At 40.8% G+C, this 27,961-nt stretch overlaps 1 protein-coding gene across 2 annotated transcripts in view; it reads right to left on the bottom strand.

The window, feature by feature from the left end:
* ORAI2 (ORAI calcium release-activated calcium modulator 2) overlaps positions 1 to 24,380 on the bottom strand; it is a 30,514-nt gene extending 6,134 nt beyond the window's left edge. The window contains exons 1-2 of one of the 2 annotated variants that reach the window (XM_075196743.1): positions 24,094 to 24,380; positions 6,512 to 6,750 (exon numbers count right to left, since the gene is read on the bottom strand). In XM_075196743.1, coding sequence (XP_075052844.1) covers positions 6,512 to 6,750; positions 24,094 to 24,121 — 267 coding nt within the window. In that variant the 5' untranslated portion in view covers positions 24,122 to 24,380. Of the gene's footprint in view, positions 1 to 6,511; positions 6,751 to 24,093 lie in introns of those variants that run through there. The other variant, XM_075196744.1, reaches the window with a different exon arrangement.
* Positions 24,381 to 27,961: the final 3,581 nt, after the last annotated feature.

The raw sequence follows: 27,961 nt of genomic DNA, 5'->3' as shown, positions 1-27,961 counted from the left end.
TGGGGGGGGGGGGAGTTATAATGCACAGATCTCCCCCATCATCTTGGCTTTAATAAACTCAGAATTACCCTCATTTGATGAGGTGGGTTATTTTTTCTTAAAAATGGGCTACCCATATTATTCCTACACATTTTACGCATTTAATTCAAGACAGTGCAGACTAGCAAAGAAATTGCAGATTTTATTATGACAACCTATGTGTAGAATACAACTTTTTACTGATTTGGAAAGATGGATTGATACCAAAGCAGGAGTCACAAAACAACGCACACATTCACATTCTTGCAATTTCAATAAAAATAACACTTTTTTGGATATATTTTGTGTCGGGAGTTATAGGCAACCTAAATATATTTTCTGAAAATTCAGTTGCTTCAGAAAATAACAATATATATTACGTGTGGGTAGTGCATAAATAAATTACTGATATTGATGTTAGAATATGACCTGCCCAAAAAGTACCAAACAACTCAGTGGTGAAGGAGTTAAATTGATAGCTTTACATCAAATTATTCTGTATTGGTCTAACAAGTTTTTATCTTTATGATCTGCATTTCTGGCACATTTCCACAGCCTATAATTATGATGTACATATAATAAGGTGTAATTTTATTTCATACACCTGACTTCTGGTAGTTGAGAGGTTAATCCTAGATCTATAACTAGCAAGAAAGATTGAGAGTTGGCACCTAGGCAGCCCTGTGAACCAGCCAGTGCATGAGATTACAGTGACGATAACAGATTATATGGGGAATCAGCTCCCTCTCGAAACAGTGAAAAGGAAAGGGGTAAAACGTGCAGAATGCACTCATACAAATTGTATGGCTGATATCTGATGTCTGGAAGGACATTTTTTTCTGAATGATAAACCAATGGTTTTTATGTCAATTGCTCTGTGGCGGTCACGCAGACAATTTAACCTCTGGATCTACCAAACAAAAACTTAGAAGGATAAACTGAAGTGAAAAACCACATAAGGAACAAATAATATTGCACAGTACTGGGTAGTATAGACAAAACTGCTAAATGTCCATAGATTTGAGGGATAGTACAAACTTTAAAGATTTGTCCATAGAAAATATCCCTATTTTTCAATATTGATCAACTACACAATAAAACTCTACTATACTATATTTATTGATAAGGGGTAACTAGAAAGCAAATGGGCATGTTATTATACAGTTCAGTAAACTTATCATGGAGGGGACTGCAGTGCTCCTGACACAGTATTACTCAGATGCGCAGTCGCAGCAGTAATGTGTCCCTATAAACAATATAAAGGATACAGTGATATTGATATATGCAAATACTAACTTCTGGTTGAATATACAAACCAATATACGTACTGTTCAAGTTTTCAGTACACCCCCCACATCTGGTCACAGCTACCAAACATTGTATGGACGCAGATACCCAAACCTATAGGCTACATAATGATTATTTTTGAATTATATTGTACCATATGTTCGCAAAGTACCATTACAAAAGATGATAATTATTTGCATAGCATAAATTGTCTCCCCTAAATTCTCTTTAATTATTACGGAAATTTTAATTAATTACTTGTAATCGAGTAATTCCCTTTGCTTTCCAGTTCTTTAGGACACTCTTGTGGACTGTGGTCAAAGAATAATATATGCTAGTTGTATAACCTAAAGGGAACTGTATCCCTCTAGTGACAAAAACCCAGTATTTCCCAGGTGATGCAGTATAGTTAAAATGTTAATAACATTTAAATATATTTATATAAATAAAAACAACAAACGGTGCGCACAACTACTAAAATCTTGCAAGTTAATAGGTATCGTGCTAGTTCGTGGTCAGTCTTTATTCCACGAAGAATCCAACAAAAGCAGAGTTTGATCTGCACGCCCTTCCCTTCTGCCACCTGATCTCCACGGGGGAACAGCAAAACTCCTTTAACATCAAACAGACAGGGGAGCTTCCATGGTGTGTTTTTCCAAGTTATATGTTTTATTCAAACAATAAAATTTGCACGTACCAGATAGTAAAAGGTTTCAGGCATAAATCACAAAGCAGCAACTTCTAGTCTCCAAACACGGACATCATAACCGAAGTAGCTCTTAATCAGAATGTATCCACAAACACCTCTACGCGTTTCATCTTGTAAGACTGAAGTTTTCCGAAATGAAATGCATAGAGGTGTTTGTGGATACCTTTTTGCTTGTTGTTTCCAAAGACATCTTATGGCGACTCTGGGATTAAATATTCTTTGTGGGTTGTATTGAGGGACACCAAACGGCACCCAAAATGTAGCAGCTGGTCTATAGCAAGCGGTGTCACTTGACTTCTGCCTGTGGCATATATCCAGTCAAAATGAGAAAATCTGGTCCCACAGTGGCCCGCTGTGACCAATTTGGAAAGAAATTCCTGCCAACCGGCTGCCAATACTACCAATGACCTTCCTCCAGCATATCATCCTCCTCATTCCTTGCTTGATCCAAGCAATAACGTCCTCTGAAAAGAGGGTCACAGAAAAGATTGGACAGCTGTAATCCAACCCCCCATTAATCTGTTAGGGCATACAGAAGATGCAGGAGAGGGTGGGGGAAGCTGAACACAGACAGCCTGATTCATGTTTGGAAGTACTCCCATTTGTGTAACGTATCTTGTGTGAAATAATTCTGCACATGCTAAGAAATGGACCATACACCAATGAACGCAATTGCATACAATTCATGTCTGAATGCAAATGACACGACTGCCTACAACTTGAGGCACGGAATGAGGGAAGGACGGGGCAGACTAACGTCGTAGGCAATGTACAGTAAGGGCATTCCAACGCAGATGCGGCCAACTCAATTCCTGAGTTTCTCGTCAGTATGCTTGGTTTCAGCCGTATCATTTGCAAAAGGTACAGGTCAAGTGCCAACTGATAGTGGTGACAGACACAGCATAGCCTTGAATTAAAAATGACACATATCCGTGCCACTAGCTAGCACAGAACATGTGTATGCAAGTAAGAATATAAAATCGCATTGTATGTACAATGCACATTAAAAGCATCTTTATTTATATATTTAATGTAAAAATCCATGTTTTGAGTAATGATCATACTTTTAAGAGTTGTTCATTTATTGTATAATATATATTTTTTTATGCATTCTGCTGTGACCTTATATAGCATATACACTTGTGTGTATACTGCAGTCTGTTCAGTTTACATAAGGCTAATATCATTTAGGAAGAGCATACTTACACCCAGATTCGAACCACATTTTGAGATCCGTTTCAATATGTATATGTTTGGAACTACGCTCAAGTTCCATGCGCTTTTTTAAAATGCCACGCGCAAGATGAATCAGACCCAGGATATCAACCCTTAAAGATACCACTGCTCCTATGAAAGGAGAAATCTCCAAGCTGGTAGCAAAAATTAGACAATGCAGATTAAAAATGACAAATCTAAAGGGTAGACTAAGGCGAGATAACCTTAGGTCCTAGTGCAGAAGCATTTCTTGAAAACGGTCTTATTCAAGAATTTGGAAGGGAGCCATATCTGGGATTGTTGATTTAGAAACTTTTCACGCTCAGAATAAGCCCATTAAGCTGAATTGTCCCAAAAGGTGCTGATACCTGTCACTCATTGTTGTGGACGAGCAAGTTCAAATACCTAGGCATTTAGATAACCAGTGCTGCCCATGATTATGTTAAATTTAATATAGAACGGGTGACTGAGTACCTTAAAAATAAATGTAATTCTTAAATAAACTTGTCCTCATGGTGAATGCAAGAATTAAATCTGATTAAAATGGTCATACACACCAAACACCTATACCCATTACAATGCTCCCCAATTTACTTATCAAACAAGGTTTTCCAAAATATTAATAGGCATTTAATAGGAATTTGCATTATGTCTATACATCACCACTATCGCTATTCTATCTTAGCCCCTCTACATACAACACTGGCACCCGTTCCAGTCTCCTAAATTATCCTATTCTTTGTGGACTGATAGCTTGTACACCTGTTTATTTACAATCCCTTAAAGGGATTTTCCTGCATTTACAAACAGCAAAGACTTTTCTAGAACAACCATTTAAGAGTTTAATAAGGCAATTACATAAATACTTGGAGATTTTCTTGACTTAATACTTTTGTTTTTAATTTATTATGTAAGTTTAAATTATTTTGGTGATCTAATAATACAAAAACCTCTTTTTCTAAATGTTGTGCTGGTTGTCACATAAAATGATAATTTAAAACGTTCTTTGCAGATTCCGTTATGTTTTCTCAATCTTAAAATACAACTTTCCAAGACAATACAATTGTCCTTATTTAGTGAGGAAAACAAAACATTGTCTATTTAGATTTTGTTACAATGCCAGGTTTCGAAACCACAATTATTTCGGTCTCTAAAAAAGTGAATATGTTTATGCAATTTTGAAAGGTTGAGATATTGTAATTCTGCAATGACAGGGAAATGCATCTTTAGGGATTGTTCCAATACTGATTTCAATTGGGTATATCACTCAAGTATGCTTAGCAATCTGGTATTTTCAGTATAACATTATTTTTAAATATACCGCATTAATAAAGAGGTTCTAATTATAGTCAATTTGGCAGAAAATCAGGAACAACATATATATTTTTTTTATTCTTAGAACAAGGATTCTCAGACAAGTTGATCTGTTAGTTTCTATTACATATTTATTATAAAAGCACTTCACTCAATTATTTTGTATACCAAGAACCTATTTGCATCAGTTAAGAGAACAAGCGGTCTATCCTGGCCAGCAGGTTTCTCACAACAAGGCCTTGTCATTAATGATATGCATTTTTGGTCATAAACAGGCCTGAATTTATACATTTACACAACTGTAGAAAAATCAGCCAACTAGATAATATCTAGGAACATGGAATTTGATGGCAGATAAGAGCCACTTGGCGTTTGCATTTTGTTTGCATTAAACTGTAGTTGTCACGTTCTTGACCACTCCTCTAGTCTTCCTAGATCATCAATCGTTTGTTTTACCCCTCCTGGAGGTAGATGTATCATAGTCCGGGTTGTACAAGTCGCCGGAAATCGGCGAGATGAAAGCTTAAATTTAAAGCGGCGCTGCCTTGTAAAGGGAAACTTCCCTTTACAAGTCAGCGTCGCTTTAAATTTCCCTTTACAAGGCAGCGCCGCTTTAAATTTATACTTTCATCTCGCCGATTTCCGGTGACTTGTACATCCCAGACTATGATACATTTACCCCCTGGTGTGTTTACCCTGCTGCATATCTTTGTGTCATCTGCAAAAAGGCATACTTTCCCTTCAATACCATTTGCAATGTCACCAGTAAAGATATTAAAAAGCACTGGTCCAAGTACAGATCCGTGAGGTACTTCACTGGTAACCTTTCCCTCCTGTGTATGTACTCCATTTACTTTAATCCTATGTTTTCTATCCTGCAACCAAGATCTTATCCATTCAACCATCTTAGAATCTAATCCCAAGCTTTCAAGTTTATTTAACAGTCTGTGATGTGGGACAGTGTCAAAAGCCTTACTAAACTCTAGATAAGCTACATCTACCTCCCCCTGTTATCTAATACTTTAGTCACCCAGTCAAAAAAGCCAATAAGACTTCCATGACACGATCTCCCCCCAGTAAATCCATGCTGTTTGGAATCTTGTAAATTGCTGGATTTCAGATATTCTACAACTCTTTCCTTTAAGAGTGTTTCCATCAATTTACCTACTACTGATGCAAGGCTCACTGGTCGGTAGTTGCTTGCGTCTGCTTTGCTTCCATTTTGTGCAATGGGACTACATTCGCTCCTTTACAGTCCTCTGGAATTACTCCTGTAGCTAGTGACTGGTTCAATCATTCTATTAATGGGGTTACAAGCACCCCTTTAAGCTCTTTTAGTGTTCTTGGATGTATGCCATCTGGCCCCATTGATTTATCCACTTTCAGTTCTGAGAGCAGTGATAGGACCTTCTCCTCTGTAAATGTACTTGTATCTACCTCATTTTTATGAATATACTTGCAGCTTAACTGTGGCCCCTTCCCCACTATGTAGTGAATACTGAGCAAAAATAATTAGTAAGATGTTCTGCCATTTCCTTGTCTCCCTCAACAAGACTCTCACACGGTCTGTGCTTTTAGTATTGCACATTTTATTAATCCCCACCTCTCCTGCACTCCTTTTAAGTTCCTGTACTCTGTCAAAGACTCACTTACACACTTTTCAATCTCTACAAAGATAGCCTTCCTAAAATCTAACATCTTTGTTTTTGTGTGATATGACTGTAATAGTCACAATATCCAGATCATCCCTTGTCATAATCACAATTAGTTCTGGGATTTTATTTCCTAAACTCTTAACATTTGCACACATAGCTCTAAGAGCTTTGCTTGTGCATCTCTTATTCCTAGCTATGTTCATCTCTCTGCCTATGTTCATTTTGTTTGGCTCTGCATCGTCTTCACTACTCGTTTACATTAAATAATAACAGAAGAAATATATTGGTCTTATAAAAGTCAACTTATCCTTACCATGGCAAATCCAGAAAGCAAAGCAGAGGTCCTGCTAGATGCTTTCAGCTTGGCTCTACTGAGATACAGCTTCCTCCAAGATAGGGCTTGCACAGAGTGATGATTGGATGTGACCAGCTCCAGGTAGCTGCGTCTGACCCAGTCTCTGTAGTCCATGCCTTTGTTGCCTCGCTCAGACATTGCAGGGGTGGAGGGATCCACTGGGATATTTAGCTCACTACTCATGGTTGCTTTCAGCTCTACAAACAAACACAGTTTAAATATATTATATCAATGACCAGAAATGGAGAATTACAAACAAATTTTATTTTTCTTGTTCAACTTAAGCGAAATACCATGCCTATCTGACAGTTGCAATTCACAGACTGCAAAGATGTAAGCATATACATATTTATTTAGTGCTACAAGAGGTATTGGTAAAAAAAAAGTCCTTAACACAAAAAACTTACAGTCCCTTCTTATCTCCCCTCACCCCCTCCCTAACTTATTTCCCTTGCCACCATCCTCTGGGGACGCTATCTCCATCCCCTTCTTCCCATTGCCAAACCCCCTTGCTAACCCATTCACCTTCTCCCTTTTCCCTCTGTTATCTATGGACAAAGTCCTGACCCCTCTATCTGCCTCACTCCCCTCTTGACCCCATCCCCTTTCGTCTCCTCCACTCACTCCCAAGGTCTGCTCCCAACTTGCCCACCTCCTCAACCTATCCCTCTCAGTATGTACCTTCTGCTCCCCCTTAAAAAACGCTTTTCTTCCTGATACTCAAAAAACCCTGCCTCTCTAAGTAACATCCTATCTCCTTCCTTCCTTTTGCCTCCTTTCTTTCATCTCAATCCCTTCTTGACCCACTCCAATCTGGATTTCCCTCCATCCACTCCACTGAAACTATCCTCACTAAAGTCATTATAAACTTCTCTCCGCTAAATCTAAGGGACACTTTTCCATTTATATTCTTCTTGACTTCTCTGCTGGCTTTGATAATGCTGACCAGCACCTTCTTTTGCAAACTCTCCAATCTATAGACCTCTGCAACACTGTCCTCTCTTGGTTCTTCATCTAGCCTCACCAACCGCTCCTTTTTGCTCTCTACACCCAATTGCCCCCTCCCCCCCACACACCATATCTGTCAGAGTTCCTCAAGGATCCATTCTTGGCCCCCTGCTCTTCTCTCTTTACATCTCCTCTCTTAGTGAACTTATCAGTCCCTTTGGTCTCCAGTACCACCTGAATGCTGATATCTTTTCTCCCCTGGCCTCTGCTCTTCCCTTATATATCGTGTCTTCTGCTGTCTCTCCTTCAACACATCTTGGATGTCTCAGTGCTTACTTGAACTTAATATTTCTAAGTCTGAAATATAGTCTCCCTCCCCCCCACCCTGCATGGCTCCCCCATCTTCCTCCCTGTCTCTTTCTGTTTGTCACTCACCGGACCGTGAGTGCCTCTTCCCGGACATTTAGGAACCGTGGCCGTCCTCCATCCTGAGGGTCTGCGCATGCGCAGCCCTTTTCTACCCTTCAGTGTATGTCCCTTTAACTTAATTGGCAGATCAGGCAACACTCCCTATATTAAGCACCTGTGGTCAACACCACGTTGCCTGATCTTGGAGTCTCATTCCCCATGAGTCTCTGAAGGTGTTTCCTCGTTTATTCAGCGCTGCTGATTCCTGTGGTTTCCAAACCACTTCTACCGCTGTGGTTTCCAAACCACTTCTACTACTGTGGTTCCCATACCACTTCTACCATCAAGTGTATCATCGTGACTGTTAGCTGATTCCTATCCGCTGCCTCCGTGCACTACAGTCTTCTAAACCACTTCAACTCTATCTCATATCATTGTGACTGTTTGCTGATTCCTATCCGCTGCCTCCGTGCACTTCAGCCACTCTCCACATCTACTCACCTGTTCATCATCAAGACTGTGAGCTGATTCCTATCCGCTGCCTCCGTGCACTACAGTCTCCAGCTTGCAACTCGTCTGTGTTTCCTCATCGTGACTGTTAGCTGATTCCTATCCGCTGCCTCTGTGCACTACAGTCTCCAGCGTACAACTCGTCTGTGTTCCAACATCGTGACTGTTAGCTGAGTCCTACCCGCTGCCTCCGTGCACTACAGACCCCAGCTTGCAACTCGTCTGTGTTTCAACATCGTGACTGTGAGCTGATTCCTATCCGCTACCTCTGTGCGCTGCAGTCTTCATCTCATCTCTCCCGTGTTTCCTCGAGACTGCTGCTATCATTGCCATTTGCTACTCCCGTGATCAACAGCTACTGGTCTACTCTGCTCACCCGTGTTCCATCGCTATTTGCACCTGCTGGTTGCTACTGGTTACCTCCGTGTGTCCGCAGAGTCCTGCTCCTGCTGCCAGCGCTAATCATCCATCTGTTGCTGATCCGCTCTCCACACCTTCCTGTGTCCCGCTGGTCTCTACCCGCCTGTCAGCATTGGATTCGTGTCTCATCTGCTATCCTGCTGCTAGATCATCACCATCCTCCTGGGTCCGCCAAGAGTCCAGTTCCGTGTTCTACCGATTCCTGTGGATTCGTGTCCCTGTTGGTTTACTTACCTGTGCGCTGCACCTACTAGACCTCTGCTTCATCCATCCAGGGACTTCTCATCCTGCCGGCCTCCTGCCGCTCAGGTATCGCTGCACTCCTGCCTGACTGCCTGCTCCTGAACCACGGTATGCATACTTCTCATTGACTGTGCTGGTGTATTGCATATCTTGCTGGACTGTGTTGGTTCTCCTCTGGAGTCTGCTATCCGCTGAGTCTGTTGCCATCATTGACTGTACTATCTTGTTCCGGATTACTTCAAGAGACTTTCCATATTTGCAGTGCTGTTCAGTCATTCATATATCTATATTGTGCATATTACTGTGGATCGTGTTAAGGTGCCGTGTTTACCCTGTGTTGCAGTCTCTCCCCGTGCACCTCCTCACATATATATTCAGTGGTACAACTTGCTAGTAGCAGACCACTGATCCCTGTTTCCAGTTTCACCTGTTCCAGTATCCTCTCACATAGCAGTGGTACAACTTGCTATTGCAGACCACTGACTCCCCGGATACCTCCACTTGGATTCCATTCCTTCACTCAGACAGCGGTACAACTTGCTATCCGCAGACCGCTGACTCTCATCACCTCCTCGTTTCTGTTGGACATTCCTCCTCACTATAGCAGTGGTACAACTTGCTATCGCAGACCACTGACTACCTTCACGTGTCCTTGTCCATACAGTTCCTCGTGTACTACCACCTCCATATTACCAGTGTTGCTAGTCATAGACTTTCCTGAGCATCTCATCATCTGCTATTTACTGTTCCGTGATCACCCTGCTACCAGAGTACCCTATTACCACCTACGTTGCTCTGGTAAGCCTACCACCTGGTGATCCCTGGGTAAAGACTCCTAGTGCCCGTGACACTGTTGATAACACTACCTTCCTCTCTGTCCCTTAAGTCTGCTGCCTAGGGGTCATCATCGACACCTCCCTCTCCTTAAAACCTCACATTCAGTCCCTTTCCAAATCCTGTCTCCTCCACCTCTGGAATATATCCAAAATATGTCCATTCCTACCATGGAAGCTAGCAAAACTCTAATTCACTCTCTTATAATCTTTCGCTTTGATTACTGTAACCTCCTTCTTTCCGGCCTACCCAACTCCTGTCTTGCCCCTCATCAGTATATCCTGAATGCCACTTTCTGCCTTATAGTTCTCTCCTGCCGCTCTATCTCTTCTGTTCCCTCTTTGCCAGTCACTACACTGGCTCCATGTGACCAACAGAATTAAATTTAAACTCCTCACTCTCACCTACAAAGCTCTTAACCAATCCTCCCCTCTGCATCTCCAACCTCGTCTCTACCCACTGTATTCATTTCTTTATTCAAGCCTATCAGACCTCTTCCTCACTCCTTTGTCTCAGCTATCACCTCCACTACAAAAATCAATGCCATCCTATTAGTGACTTTACCCTCCGTTGAGGATGTAAGCTCTCATGGGGAGCAACCTCTTTTCTTGTTTTCGCAGTCTACTATAGCATAACCTTTTCTACCTCTAGGCCTGCTGCCCCAGCCCTGTTCTCTTGGTAGATATCAGATCTTTGTCTTATTATGTTTTATTTTTACAATGAATTATATAATGTGTTATGGATAGTTGCTGTCTGTGCATTGTACACTACTGTAAATTTCATGCACGGCTCTGCAGAGCTTTTGTGGAACTTTATAAATACAAGATAATAAAAATAATATGTTTGGGACTGTTAACTGTGTACTGAACATAGACACATATACAGTGTGGTTTGCCACCATAGAGAAAGAGGCATAGAGGTACACAGCTGTAAGAGAAAGAGAAAGACTGAAGACACAATGGCCAACTGGTGTGTGTAGGGGAGAAGCATCCAGCTACATAAGGAGGCAGAAGAAATGTAGGAAGAAGCAATAGAATGGAGAGCTTCAGAAGTTAATAAGAAACTAAGCTAAGTGATGCCAACAAAAGGGTGGATTGAGCATGTTTTACTTTTGAACAAAGGGAGATCACTAGACATTGAACAGAGCAGAAGCACTATACAGTAATAGTTAGAAAAAGAATGCAGTAGTCTAAATCAGAAAAATGAGGGCATGCATAAAATTGTGGTTTGCATATGCCATAGAATTAAATTGTAGTCATTAGTTAAAGAAGTAACATGGTAAGAAATGGAATGTGGATTGACAAAAAACAGCATTAAGCATCAGCAGGACCAATTTGAGATTAATACTTCTTTCAACTGTTATTGATAAACTAACAGAGTGCATTTATGCTTTAGTGGAAAAATGCAAATGCTGACTTCAGCCAAAACTTTGTAACACAGGATCATAATCCAGAAAACTGGTATTCAAATAACCAGTAGGAATAAAGAAAATAATTGCTGCTGCTAAGCATTAATGCAACTCTGTAGTGTTACTGCTGAATGAGTGGGGCTAATATGATGTGATTTAATGTGCCTTACAGTGCTGGGAGTGCTGAACTGTGATATAAGTCAAAACAAAACATGCTCCATCTGAATACAAGGTATTGTGGAGGGGACTACCTCAGGGATTCATGGTTTGAGAAGACAAGTTTTTTATGTTCTAGCATATTTTAGGCTTGGTATTCCAGATTCTGGAAATACTCCTATCTGGAAACCACTAAAGCATTTTTTATAATCAATCCCGTACAGTATTTAAAGCACTCGCTAAACCAGTGGTTCCCAAACTTTTGCAATTCGCAGCACCCTTAGAGTCTCCAAATTTTTTTAAAGGCACCCCTCCAAAATAATTATTGAGCAGTCCTGTTTTAGAAGTAGTTGGGTCAAAAAATTGTAATAAGTATTTAGGTCAGGACAGAAATACTTATTTAGTTGTATGCAAAAATGCTCACTCTGCATCCAGACACACTGCCCCCATTGCATCCAGACACACTGCCCTCTCTCACACTGCCCCCTCTGCCCTCTGTCACCCTGTCCCCTCCTCTGCCCTCTCACACGCTGTGTCCCCCTCCTCTGCCCTCTCACACGCTGTGTCCCCCTCCTCTGCCCTCTCACACGCTGTGTCCCCCTCCTCTGCCCCTCCTCTGCCCCGCTGTCACCATCCTCTGCCCCTCTGTCACCATCCTCTGCCCCGCGCCAGGTGCCAGCCATAAAAAAAAAAAGAACACAGAAACTTACCAATCCGTCGGGCACCAGGACCCAACAGCCTCCTCTCTCCCTCAGCTTGTTACTGACGTCGATATTCAGTGACAGCTGCGGGAGAGAGGAGGCTGCTGGGTCCCGGCGCCCGACGGATTGGTAAGTTTCTGTGTTCTTTTTTTTTTTATGGCTGGCCCACGGCACCCCAGTGACAGCGCCGCGGCGCACAGTTTGGGAACCGCCGCACTAAACTCTTTTGATTCTGCTTGATTTGCTCATTCCTCCTAAAAAAAAAAAACTTTCCATGTGGCTGTAATCTGCATGGAGAACAATGTTAATATTTATTTACATTGTTCTGGCTTTGAATTTGTATATGATGACAAATGCAACACTTTTTATTACACTGACAATGGAATAAGCAGCAGCTCCACCCCACAAAAAATTAGTCACAAAAACAGCAACGTTTTTCAATCTTTTTTGAAGGAAAATGACAGAATGAAAAAGTGATGTTATTGGAATACAGTTCACATAACAGAAATATGCTAGAGCCTGCATATTATGGGTATATCAGGAAGTGTGGGCATGAGAAACCCATGTTTATCCCCAGAAGGAAGTGACTGATTTCTAAAAATAAAAATAAAAAAATTAGGTTGAGATCTTCTTTAAAGAGAAATTGCTGACCTATGAAATAGATATCTAATAGTGTGGCACCCTGCGTGCTACCTTTACTTTGCCAATGTCAGTGACATACTATGTATAGATATTGGAAGTGATACATACTGATAACATTCAAACATCTTGTAAAGAGATATTTACTACCATTGGAATTCTGATGAGAGGAATTAAACTGTAATTACAAACAGACCCTTTACATTTTTTTAACAATCAACTAAGCAATTCCTAATTTGATATTTTAGGAACTCCATTGTGTCAGCATGAAAGAAACAATTAGACATTTCTGGGCTATATGATAACAATAATATTATTACCAGCCAGCATATTAAACAGAATATCATATTTATTTTGCCTTTTCATTCATTATTTAGCTATAGCTTATTACTATTAAGTGCCACAGAAGTATCCACCTGTCTAGTTAGAATATCCTATACTCACACTATTCTAAAACAAATGAACCCATGCATGGCAGGGAATGCACTGTTGGTCAAGGACAATACCCTGTTGAAATAAATATACTTAGAATGTTGAATCATATATTAATTAGGTCATATTGGCATATATTGTTTTGTTTATTGTTAAAGCATATAGTTGCACTCGAAACATCCGTCCACCCAAGCGTATTTAGGTGCCACCATTTACTTTTGTTTTAAATTAAATCTTTAATTAAGAAATTAAAAAACTTTTCACTTTGTTTCTATGCCGACTTTGAATTCTGCTACCCCATTAACAGAGGAAAACCTGGAGCTGTACATGTGTATTGGAAAACACTTTAGCTTAAGAAATGATTTAGAGATCCCAGATACCTGAACAAGCAACATACAAACTACCTGGCAGTTGTATAGTACATCCCTATATGGTGTTACCTGAATGATTGCATTCTTGGATTTCCCCTTTATATGAACTGCGCACAAATAATACAGAATCTTTGCTTACTACTGCAATGTTGTTGTCAAGCAGAATGAACTTTCCTGGGACATATAGATCATTCCAAAATCTTCACAGCAACAACTAGGTTTTAAACTGACATACAGCCAATTTTAATTAGATGCCATGAAAAATTAAGGAAAAGAAAAACAAGTAACCAGACGTTCACACCAACCATATATTCAGTAAGAATGTGTAAAAATATAACCCCACAGCTGAAATGCCGTTTTGTGACAAAATGTAAATGATTTGCACACATGTACATGCAAAATATATAAATTAGTAGAGAAAAGATGTTATCTTCAGAGTGAATCAGCATATTCCTCATCGTTTGGCACACATGATATTGTATACACAAGGTGTATATACTTACTGGACTTCTGAGCATGTATGGGCCCAACTTAGTGGATGGACATGCATCGTTGAGCCCATACTTGCCAACTCTCCCTGAATGTCAGGGAGACTCCCTGAAATATGGGTGATCTCCCTCACTCCCTGAAGAGTCTGGCATTCTCCCTGATGCTGAGCCAGTACAAGACGTGGTTGGCGTCGCGATCTGTGGCATGATGACACAGTTCAGAAATTGTGTCCTATGTCAATGTATTGATGTCTATGGAGGTGGCCATTTTCATGGAGACCAAGATTTAATCAAAGACTGACAGGTAAGACAACATGACTTCAGTAATGGAGACAGAAATGTAAAATACACTTCAGTCTCTAGAGATTCATTAGCTGCTTTTCTTTAAAACATAATTGCCTACTCTCTCGGAATGTACGGGAGACTCCCGCATTTCTGGGAGACCTCCTGGGAGAGCAGGGCAACCTCCCGATTCTCGCCCCCGTAATAGATAAGTGATGAGGGGCGGGGCTTAATGACACAAATATCGTGTCATCTGATGCGATTCATCAAGCCCCGCCCCCGCACGCCCGCCTCCCCCGGGATCCCCCTGAAGCCAACAAGGAAAAGTTGGCAAGTATGGTTGAGCCTCCTCCTCGCTGGGGTGCCATAACTGCCACAAAAAAAGTTAAAGCTGCTTACAAAAAAAGTTAAAGCTGCTGCAATTTACTTTATGCCTATTTTGTATAATTTACAGGAAAAACAATGTTTAAATTAAAGCCATGAGATTCCTGCAAAACAAATGAGAACACTTCAAAGTTTAAATAAACAAATTGATATTTTCTGATATTTTCTGGAATTCCAGAACATAAAAACTTGAATCACTTATATTAGTTTTTTTCAAAACCAGTCACATGTAACAGCAGGAAAGGTAATTCTGAAAAGCGAGTCAGAGAGAGAAGGCCGTGACCTTATCAAGTGAATCAGTTCACTCAGCTCAGTAAAGTATCCATCTCCTGCTCACTGACCAAATGAGTTTTTATAAGTTGGAAGGAATCATGGAATGTCCTGGCTCCCCCTGTCCTTCAACTAAATTATACATGCTGGTATCTGAGGCAAACTCCTATTTAATTAATTGCACTCATGGAAAATGCCATTAGGATTTTTTTTATACTGCCTATCGCAAAGATGACCTCTTTACAAATTAGGGGAAAAAAATAGAACTCAAGTGTTGGTTTACAATGGAAAAGGGTAGAAAAGTGAATATGTACAAGAAAAATTATCTAAATAACTTGGAATATTAAAGCATCATATGCATTGTGGGAAAAGTCATTATAATATACTGTAGTTTATCTCTGCTTTAATGACCGTACTTTAAATCTACTTTGAAATAAATCCAAAGAGAGAAGGATATCTATTTGTTAATTTAATGAGAGGCTGACTCTACATTTAGATGACACATTGTTTTGTTGTAGGAGTATAAACTGGAACGTGACTTTCAATTTCCACTGCTTGTAAAGAGACTAAAAAAATATTTAGTCCCATATTAAATCTGTACCAAGCAGTTACAAACCGAAACACTTTACTCACTTACAGAGGTAAGGACAGTAAAGGCCATTTACTAACCGACTAACTATAATATTTATGGGGCATAAGTATTTTTAGTACTACAGTTGCGCATATTATGGCGCCTCTTACGTCTATCCTGCACTAATAATAAACAGCTACCTCACTGGCCTGTTCTATCTATCAACAGTCACAAAATTTACTCCATAAGAGTTGCAAATTCATGTACTGTCCCATATATGTGTGCACGGTTACCATACTCTGATTCTTGATGTCATCATCATCATTTATTTATATAGTGCCACTCATTCTACAGCGCTGTACAGAGAACTCATTCACATCAGTCCCTGACCCATTGGAGCTCACAGTCTATATTCCCTAACATACACACACAGACAGAGAGAGAGAGAGAGAGACACACACAGACAGACTAGGGTCAATTTTGATAGCAGTCAATTAACCTACTAGTATGTTTTTGGAGTATGGGAGGAAACCAGAGCACCCAGAGGAAACCCACACAAACACGGGGAGAACATGCAAACTACTCAGAGATAAGGCCATGGTCGGGAATTGAACTCATGACCCCAGCGCTGTGAGGCAGAAGTGCTAACCACTGATCCACCGTGCTGCCCTGGGTTAGATGTACTACCGACCTATTTGGCAGCCCCAGTTATTGTTTTTTTCTAATAATTAGAAATTAGAAAAACCCACTTAAAGGGCTAGTTTATATGTCATAATTGGGCAGCAGTCTCCTAAAGAAGCAGCGTTATATTATTGGGAATACAAGTAAAAATAGTACAAACAAAGCTTTTAACAAGGCAGTTCCTGCGTTTTAAATTGTTAGTTGTATATTTGAATAATAATTCAATGTCTGTATCATTAGTAAGGATGAAATCAATATGCAGTTAGTGATTAACTACTGTTTACAAAAGGAATGGCAAGACTGACACATAACAATTTGCCTACACTTTTTTGTCATTTAGCTTTCTGGTTGACAGTCCATATATCTCAGCATTTGTCTGTTCATGCCTGTCCTTTCAGAGCCTTTATCATTTGCCATATTCTAATCTAGATCTCTGGCCTGCATTCTGTGTTTTAGAAAAGTTGTTGTGGCCTAATCTACCAGTGTCATTATATTGTCAGATGGTGTCTAGTGTGCTGCTAGAAGAGACATGTCCTCCATCCATCTTATCTTTTATTATAATGCCTCACCCACTATCACAGGACATTTGTTTGGTTTAAAGTTTAATGTAACATGAAGATATTTCTGTTTTTAACATCGCAGTTTCATCAGGCCTCTAGTAGCATAAAAAGAAAGATGCACCTTGTTGCTGTACAGGAAGCTGTCTGGACTAGCTATTATTTCATGTTTTAATGTGTGCCTGTTACCTAAACAGAACCAATATTCAGCCTAAAAATTCACTGGGAACTAATGACATAACTGAGACACAAACTAGTGCAGCCCACAAAAGGGCTGCACCTACACGTACTGCATTCTTGCCAACTCTCCCGGAATGTCTGGGAGACTCCCGGATTCCGGGTGGGTCTCCCGGAATCCCGGGAGAGTATGGCAGCCTCACACATCTGCCCACTTCCTAGTGAAGTGGGCAGAATTAGATTTAAAATGCTATGATTCTCAGGGAATCGCAGCATTAGGCTCGCGCCCCCCCCCGCTCTAAAATGACGCGTTCGCTTCATTACATCATGGGGGCGGGACCAAAATTACACAATTTTCTGTGCCCCCCGCACGCCCACCTCCCCCTGGCAGCTCCCGGACGCCAACTATAAGAAGTTGGCAAGTATGACATACTGTTGAAAACAGTAATACAGAGGTTTTGTTTAAACTCCAAGCTTTAATATCTATACTTAATAAAACCCCACAACTGAACAGAAGTATTTCTTATATCCTTTATCTCATTTCCCCCTCTGTTAAAATATTCTGCATCTACACATTCAGCAACATCTGTACAGTCTTCTTACTTCAACTGCAACATACACTGAACAGCCACAACATTAAAAGCACTGACAAGTGAAGCGACTAACATTGATTATCTCATTACAATGGCACCTGTCAGGTTGGGGTATATATTAGGCAGCAAGTGAACAGTCAGTTCTTGAAGTTGATGTGTTGGAAGCATGAAAAATGGGCAAGTGTAAGGATCTGAGCGACTTTGACAATGGTCAAATTGTGATGGCTAGCTGACTGGGTCAGAGCATCTCCAAAAGAGCAGGACTTCTGGGGTGTTAGTAAGTACCTACCAAAGTGGTCCAAGAAAGGACAACCGGTGAACTGTAACAGGGTCATAGGCGCCCAACGCTCATTGATACGCTTGGGGAGCAAAGGCTACACTGTCTGCTCTAATCCACAGAAGAGCTATTGTAGCACAAATTGCTGAAAATGTTAATGCTGGCTATGATAGAAAGGTGTCAGAACACACAGTGCATCGCAGCTTGCTGTGTATGGTGCTGTGTAGCCGCAGACCGGTCAGAGTGCCCATACTGACCCCTGTCCACTACCAAAAGCTCCTACAATGGGTACATGAGCGTCAGATCTGGACCATGGAGCAATGTAAGAAGGTGGCCTGGGCTGATGAATCACGTTTTCTTGTAGATCTTGTGGATGGTCGGGTGCATGTGCGTCATTTACCTGGGAAAGTGATGGCACCAGGATTCACTATGGGAAGAATTAAAGCTGGCAGAGGCAATGTGATGCTCTGGGCAATGTTCTGCTGGGAAACCTTGGGTCCTGGCATTCATGTGAATGTTACTTTGACATGTACCACCTACCTAAACATTATTGCAGACCAAGTATACCCCTTCATGGTAACCTTATTCCCTGATTACAGTGGCCTCACATCTTTCAGCAGGATAATGAGCTCTGTCACACTGCAATCATAGTTCAGGAATGGCTTGAGGAACATGACAAAGAATTCAAGCTGTTGACTTGGCCTCCAAATTTCCCAGATCTCAATCCGATCGAACATCTGTGGGATGTGCTGGAAAAACAAGCCTGTGTCACTGAGACCTCACCTTGCAACTTACAGAACTTAAAGAATCTGCTGCTAACGTCTTGGTGCCAGATATCAGAGGGCACCTTCAGAGGTCTTGTAGAGTCCATGCCTCGACAGGTCAGAGCAGTTTTGGCGGCATGAGGGGGACCTACACAATATTAGCCATGTGGTTTTGTTGTGGCTGATCGGAGTATGAAATTATGCACTGAAACCTATACTTGGGCCTCAGCAGCAGCAGCAGCTGTTTATATAGCGCCACCAACTCCGCAGTGCTGATACTTTACTTGTCTACTCTAACGGAATGTCCGAGAGACTCCTGAATTTCGGGAAGATCTCCCAGACTCCGAAATGCATGTTGTCTCGGAATGCATGTTGTTTTAACCAAATGTGTTTACTGTGGGTGTACGTATTGTGGAAGCTTACAGTGAGCTCCAAGTGCAAGTAACTAATGCAAGCGTGTTTACTAACCTTAAAAAATACACAAAAAATACACAATACAAGTCTTCAATGGCCTTACAATTGAATCATTTTGTCATCAGAAAATGTAAAGGGATATTTGGAGCACACACAGTAAAAAAATAAAATAAATAAAAAGGGAATACTATTTTATTTTGAAACGTGTAACAGACTATTTTAAGCTATTTATAAATAATCCTTCCCTGACTCTGAGTTATTCATATTAATATATATATTTACCCAAACCCATTTAGATGATAGATTACAAACAGCCTACAAAATCTCATGACATTAAAAAGTACATAAAGATAAGTAAACATACACTATAACATGGACTCTGATCATTAGAATAGTTGTGGTAGGTCAGCTGCTCTATGCTGATAAATTCTGCACTTTTTGTTCTGTTATCTGTAAAAAAAATATTTCAGATAACTCACTGTTATTTACCCAAGAACTATGGACAAACTTTTGTTGAACTACTGCCATTCAGGGGCCACTCAGCGCACCTTGTGCCGTTTTCTGATTATTAGTAAAATAAGCTTTCAATTACACATTCAATTAAAGAGCGCCTATAACTGAAATAGAGTGGAAGCAGCCAATTCATAACTGAACTAGTATTCATGAGACTCTAGCCTACTGATTCAGAAACTAGTGACATAGCTGAGGCACTGCATTGGTTCTGAGTAATTTGATATGCTGCATCCTCATGAAAATTGGTTCAGCCAACAAAAATGTAGTGGGCAAACATCAGAAGCAAAGTGCAAAACTCTATTTGGTGGTGTGGTGCAGCGTAATATATGGAAGTGCACATACAGATTTATCAAAGAGCAACGGGGCGTTCCTTGCCAAGTATGTAGGAGGCGCATTGATGTGCCTATATTTGGGGAGAAGTGCAAAAGTGAGATTTCATTTTACAGACCAACCTTATTAAAATAAGATCAATGCCTCTCTTTCACTCTCATCAATTCCTCCCATTCTTGATTACAGGACTTTTTTCGGGCTGCACCCACTTTCATTTAGTTTTCAAATCGTCAAGCGTTCTCTGAAAACCCACCTCTTCAGACAAGCTTATAATATTCCTCTGCCACCCACTTAATCTCCCTAGGTTACCCTATTGCCACCCTCTACACAGCTAACACAAGACAACAACCCTCTGACCAACATAGTTGTGTGACTGAGCATACAGCCCACTAAATACTTTGCAACCTTTGCATTCTAGCTGGACAAATATTCAATATGATGTAGCACTTACCCTTGTGTATCAAACCATTGTCCCATAGATTGTAAGCTTGTGAGCAGGGTCCTCTTACCTCTCTGTCTGTTCGTATTGCCCAGTATTGTTTTATTATTGTTTGTTCCCAATAGTAAAGCGTTACAGAATCTGCTGGCGCTATATAAATAAATGTTGATGATGATGATGATGATGGGTGGGCACATTTTTAGGGGTGTTCCTAGATGTTTGCAATCATTTGTCATCCTATAATTTTAGTAGCATGCATTCTACGCCTTCCAATAGTAGGGCATAAAAAAGTACTAACCCGAGCAGTGTTTTCGGAGCAAAATGTAAATATTTTATTTATTAAGGGGTGGAGCCATTGTGTGAGCTAAACCAAAGCTGTCACACTATAGGAATGGAGTATATTGTGGTGCCAAAAGATCTCTCAAGCAAAAAAAGTTCTCTCAAGCTACTCTTAAAGCAATTCTTCTACTTTACAGGTGACCAGTGTACCATCATCATGTGAAAAATGGTTCCAGTTAGTTACAAATCATCCACATTTGCAGAGGGACACAGCCCAGCAATAATTAGATAGCAACCTGTGGGCCACACACCCGTAGTACATATGAACACCTTGTGCACCAATTCATGGTGCACAGATTCTCAATGCAGCTCTTCAGCATAGAGTCCTCATCAGATTAAGCTTTTAACACATTCATCTCCAGAGTACAGCTTAAAGGGGATGTTACTACAAGTGTTTGTGCTGTGTAGTAGCAGTCTGATGCTGGTGCAAATATAACAATGGGACTTCTGTATGTGCTATGACAGGTGACATGCAGGTGACTGTCTGGTTATTAATAGGGTTGCTATTTAACCCCCATGACAAGCAGATCAAAGAACTCAACAGCTAAAAAGGGAGAGTAAGTTAATGGTTTTAAAATAATGTCCCGCACACATTACTTTTCAAAATAAAGATTCCCAAATACTGATATCCCACACTTTTTTTGTGTGTTTCATTATGGTCACTGTACCCTAATGCATTCAGTCTTGTTCTTTGTGTCTCCGGTTTTAAAGCTGTGTATGGGGAAGAAAGACCACTGTAGCCCATCAAATCATGAGAGATGAGTGTGTTGATATTGTCGGAGGCAGTAACCTGCCCACTTGTTTAATAAATTTAGTGAGGAGAGTGCACGTCACATGACAAGGTCAGTGTCATCATGTGAGGAGTTGAATGAAGGCCATACTTGCCAACTCTCCCGGAATGTCCGGGAGACTGCCGCATTTCGCGTGAGTCTCCCAGATCTGCCCACTTCCTAGTGAAGTGGGCAGCATTAAGTCCAAAACGCAGCGATTCACAGGGAATTGCGCTGTTTGGCCCCGGCCCCGCTGTAAAATGACGCGTTTTGCGTCATTACGTCACAGGGTGGGGTCAAAATGATGCGATTTACGAGCCCCGCCCCCCTGCACGCCTACCTTCCCTGGTAGGCTCCCGGATGATACTTGCCATAAGTTGGCAAGTATGATGAAGGCAAGTAAGTGGAAAGTCACAGATGGAGGATTTGATAGAGGAAGAAGCTGGGTCCTCCAACAGTAACACAGTAGTGATGTGAGGTTCCTGTAAAACTGATGCTGGAAGTTTTTGGCGACAAACGTAACTTTGTATGAAACAAAAATCATATATTTAACCTGTTCTCCTTTGACATCTGTGCTGATTTATTCCAAAGGATGTATCCAACTTCCTGTACCAGCCATAATACAGCCAAATACAACACACACACACAGCATGACAACATTGCTTATAGGTTACATACTGGATTAGGTTAAAGCCGGAACTTCCGGAACGAGTCAGCTTACTACAGCTCCCTCTGCTGCTTACTGTCTTGAGTGAAACTTGCTGTGTTTTCTCTGCTAAAGTGCATTCTGTTCAGCTATACAGATATGTTCTCTGTAATATGTGGAACAACTTTTACACATATTATATTGCATATATATATTGTATTGTGTGTATATACAATTATATACACACAAACACACACATATACATAATATGTTTATATATATATTTCTGTGTATCATAGCTATATATGCTAGTTATCCGTTCTACCTGCCTGAATGTATGTCGGAATGGAGCGCTGAGTGACCTTAACCATCCATTCCAGGTGCCGGAACGGAGCTCCGAGGACCTTAGCCATCCATTCCGGCTACTGAAATGGATGTCTCAATATCTTAGCCATTCATTTCAGGTGCTGGAATGGATGCCTGAGTACCTTAGTCATTCGTCCCGACTACCAGAATTGGGCTCTAAGTATCTTAGACAACTATTCCAAGTGCCGGAATGGGGCTCAGAGTACCTTAACCATTCATTCTGGGTGCCGGAATGGATATCTGAGTATCTTAGCCATCCATTCCAGGTGCCGGAATGGATGTCTCAGTACCTAAGCCATCCATTCCGGGTGCTGGAATAGATGTCTGAGTATCTTAGCGTTCCATTATGGGCGTCGTAATAAGGTTTTGTTTATATTAATCATCCATTCCAGGTGCCAGAATGGATGATTAATGTACTCAGACCTCCATTTCGTCAGCCGTAATGGATGGTTAAGGTCCTCAGAGCTCCATTCCAGCAGCTGGAATGGATGAGTAATGTACTGGCAGACCCATTCTGGCATCAGGAATGGATGGGTAAGGTACTCAGAACCCCATTCTGGGACCCAAAATGGATAGCTATGATACTCACAGACCCATTCCGGCACCCGGACTGTATTGTATGGAACACTGAGACCCATTCTGGCACCCGGAATGGATGGCTAAGGTCCTCAGAACTCCATTCCGGCACCTGAAATGAATGGCTAAGGTACTGGCAGACCCATTCTGGCAGTTGAAATGGATGGCTGAGGTGTTCAGAACCCCATTCCAGCAGCCGAAATGGATGGTTAAGGTCCTTGGGGCTCGATTCTGGAAGCCGGAATGGATGGGTAATGCACTCATCACTCCATTCAGACATACATTCAGGCAGGTTCAGTGGATAACTAAAATATACAGCTATGATATACAGAAATGTGTGTGTGTGTGTGTGTGTGTGTATATATATATATATATATATATATATATATATATATATATATATATATATATACACACACACACACATACACACAATACAATATATATGCAATATAATATGTGGAATTGTTGTTCCACATATTACAGAGAACATATCTGTGTAGAAGAACAGAATGCACTGTATAGGGACAGAAAACATAACATGCTTTTCTCAAGACACCAAGCAGCGGAGGGCTCTGCAGGGAGCCAAATCATTCCGGCGTTTCGGTTTTCACCCACACGCCTTATGTGACATGTATTTCCGTAATATTAATTTCTTAATGTGCAAATATGAAACATGAGGTGTCTAATACATAACTCGTTCAACTGAATTACCTCAAAATACAATAAGTTAAAGTAATAATATTGAAACTTAGAACTACCGTAAACGTATATACTAAAGTAAGAGAGCTTAAAATGGAAATTTAAACCAATTTATGCTCTGCAATTACTGTGCCAACAATAACTATTCCGTTATTGGGCAATCGGACAATATGTACATAAATGCAGTATATCCTGTAGTTGGTATGTATATATATATATATATATATATATATATATATATATATATATATATATATATACTGTATATCATTACTACAATGCTATGCACACAGTGACATTTACTATAACTGATAACAAAGAATTGACTTACCAGACGCACCACTATTAGCTGTGTCCATACAGTGCCAGCTATACGGTGCCACACAATACCTGTCTTCTCCAGCTACACTCCCAGGCTGGCAGCATCACTGTGTGTCAGCCATGTCAGAGACTGATGCAGCAGATCACCTGACGCCCGGGAGACAGGCAGAAAACACACAGACATATCTTCCAGCTGTGCAGTGTCTGAGGACAATATGTAACCCGTATGATGATTGGCTGCTGTCGCCTCTTCCTCACTGCTGATTGTATCCTCTGCTTTGATTAGTCAGGGAGATGTTCATGTTCTGTGTCTGTGCTGTTTCCCAGCTCCTGCAAGAAGGAACGTGTCTGAGCTTATAGCACAGCCTCTCTAAAGCTATATATAATTCTAAGGTCCTTACACTAGGCTGAAGTTAGCTTCTTATTCGGCCAGCTTCTTATTCACTTCTTATTCATGCTCCAGCTCTTATTCAGAAAAGCTTATTTTTAAAGGATTAAATAAAGTAGGATCACTGATTTCACATCAGATTACAACTAAAAGGTGTCCCTTATACAAACTGCAATAGTATTTACCCTGACCCAACAAGGTTTTGGGCATGAAATCAGGGAGTAAAGTCACCATATTTTATAATTTTGAATAAGCAGCTGTAGTTTTGCGAGGGTTAAATGCCGTTGGGCCACCAATTTGATAGTGGGAAGCAACAAAGGGTGGTCAGTTACATATTAAACACTTGCCTTTTGCCAGGCCCAACACTGTTTTGGACATGAAATCAGGTGGCAAAGTGGGCACAGTAAGCTTTTTCATCATTTTGAATAAGTAGCTGTAGATTTGCAAGGGTTAAATGCCGTTCAGCCACCAATTTGATAGTTGGATTCAATACAGGGTGGTCAGTTACATATAAAACACTTGTCTTTGGCTGGCCCAACACTGTTTTGGGCATGAAATCAGGTGGCAAAGTGGGCACAGTAAGCTTTTTCATCATTTTGAATAAATAGCTGTAGTTTTGCAGGGGTTAAATGCCGTTGGGCCACCAATTTGATAGTGAGAAGCAACAAAGGGTGGTCAGTTACATATAAAACACTTGTCTTTTGCCTGGCCCAACACGGTTTTGGGCATGAAATCAAGTGGCAAAGCGGGCATACATAGTATTTTCATCATTTTGAATAAGTAGCTGTAGTTTTTGCAAGGATTAAATGCCGTTGGGCCACACATTTGATAGTAGGATTCAACACAGGGTGGTCAGTTACATGAAAGCCATTTGTCTTTTGCCTGGCCTAACACTGTTTTGGGTATGAAATCAGGTGGCAAAGTGGGCACAGATAGCATTTTGATCATTTTGAATAAGTAGCTGTAGTTTTGCAAGGGTTGATTTTTTTTAAATTAAAAATTACAACACAAATAAATCCTATATCACTTTGTCCAAAATAAAATTGACTATATATAACATCAAGGGGTAAAATGGACCAATAGGAACAAAACTTCATATTATCATAACACCCAATTCTCCTACAATCCCTCCACAAAAACTACTGCATCACTTCACAAATGAGTATAATTATATACATCAAAGAAACATGGCATAATCTGACACAATACTCTGCATTACAACAACCCCGTCACAAGTCTATATTACCACCCACACACCCTTTACAGTCAGGAAATAAAAACAAACTTTAAATGTATGTAAACCTTACTAAAAAAAAAGGGATTTACACAAAATCTAATAGTGAAAGAACAGGATAGATAGCGAAGAATAGAGAGACTGCCAGATGTTAGCTACCACCTAGGGATGTCTCAACCTCCGCCAGAGTCTACCTCATTCATCCTGCCCCTCTCCATTTCTCTTATTTTCCAAACCTCGTGCAGAATACTATCCACCACCTCACTACAGGGAAGGGTTTTGCCCCTAATGGACACTAAACACAGTGCATTCCTTGTGTAATTTTCAAACAACTGCGCTAAGAAATGAGTGCTTAACTCAAAATCCCCACACCTTTTGAGCGCTCCACACACCCAGTCAGGATAACTAAGCCCCAAAATACAGGGAAGGCCTAAGGTGTGGGACACTCCATTGTAAACCTCTATATTAGAAGGACACTGAAGCAAGAAGTCATCCATTGTCTCCACCTCCCCATAACATTCCTCATGTGGACAACTACAATCATTGACACCTCTATGCTTCAGGTTCCCCTTAACGTAGAGACTCCAGTGAAACGCAAGCAAAGTGAGATCTCTAAACTTTGGAGGAATCCACTTGGAATTCACCAAAGACTGACCCTTCGAGCACACCTAGGCAATCCTTTAGTACCAAGGGCACATCAAAGTGTATCAAAATACTCCTCTCCAACACCCTCCTAGAGGAGTTTTTGCCTCACCCATTTAGTCTGCCATTTCCTTGTCACCTTCAAACCCTGAACCACGTAGGCCAGGAGGTATCCATGCTTTGCTTGAATTTTTTTTTAGGAGACCCTCATCCAACTATGCGTTGAGAAAGGGGTGCACCCAAACTCGAAAGCCAGCTACCCACCGAGGGGGAGACTCCAAAAAGAGACTCCCGAGATAAGGTCAGTTTCTTGATCTTTCAGTTGTTATGGATGAAGAGGTTGAACTTTATCAAGAGGAGTGTGGCATACAAACCAAAGGATTAACATGGTCTGGGAATGGGAAACCCAGTGCCTTTCCTTACTACTGCCTTCTTGAAGCTTCATCTCCGCAGTCTCTTTTTGGAGTTTTTTGTTTTGTTTTGTTTTTTAAGAACTTTATTTATAAAACACCAACACATATTTTCCACAAAGTAAGGATCGAAAACAGGCCATAGTATATTACAATGTATAAATCTGACAAGGACTGTGCACTTGCCCGAGCCAATACACAGAAATTCTGCATGAAGTTTGGAAAATAATGGAAATGGAGAGGGGCCAGATGATTGCTGCGAGCTGCTAGACTCTGGCAGAGGTTGAGACATCCCTAGGTGGTTGTTAACATCTGACAGTCTTTTGATTTTTCGCTGTCTATCCTATTCTTTCACTATTAGTCTAATAGAGCCGTAACTAGGGAGGTGCGGGCGGTGCCGTCGCCCAGGGCGCAATTCCAAGGGCGAGCAGCAGCCGTCCGCTACTTTCTCCTTGTGGCAAAGACTGCCGGCATAGTAAAAAAAAAATGCGGCCATGTTAATAAAGAAAGAAAAACGAGAAAAAAAAACCAGACATCTCACGGCAGTCTCCTCGCTCCCACTGAATATCGGGCGTCACATCATCCCGCCCGACGTAATTTTCAGTGAGGATTCGGCGAGGAGCACCGCTGGAGCAGATAGGAGCAGCGGCAGCGCAACATAGAAAGCAGAACAGAACAGAAGAGAAAAGGGCGATAGAAAGGTAAGTAACATTTTTATATTATGTACATATTGTGTGTGTGGGCAGGCATTGTATTTATATTATGTGTGTGTGGGCAGCCATTGTATTTATATTACATATGTGTGGGCAGATATTGTATTTATAGTGTGTGTGTGTGAGCAGCCATTGTATTTATATTATGTATGTGTGGGCAGATATTGTATTTATAGTGTGTGTGTGTGTGTGTGTGTGTGTGTGTGTACAGGAATTGTATTTGTAGTGGTGTGTGTGGGCAGGCATTGTATTTGTAGTGTGTGTGTGTGTGTGTGTATTTTTTTAGAAAGGTTTACATACAATTAAAGTTTGTTTTCATTTCCTGACTGTAAAGGGTGTGTGGGTGGTATAATAGATTGGTGACGAGGTTGTTGTAATGCAGAGTATTGTGTTAGATGATGTCATCTTTCTTTGATGTATATAATTATACTTATTTGTGAAGTGATGCAATAGTTTTTGTGAAGGGATTGTAGGAGAATTGGGCGTTATGA

This window comes from Mixophyes fleayi, chromosome 2 (assembly GCF_038048845.1).
Source record: "Mixophyes fleayi isolate aMixFle1 chromosome 2, aMixFle1.hap1, whole genome shotgun sequence".
Lineage (NCBI taxonomy): Eukaryota > Metazoa > Chordata > Amphibia > Anura > Limnodynastidae > Mixophyes > Mixophyes fleayi.
Note: the sequence above shows the minus strand (reverse complement) of the source record. Positions and strands in the feature narration are given on the sequence as shown.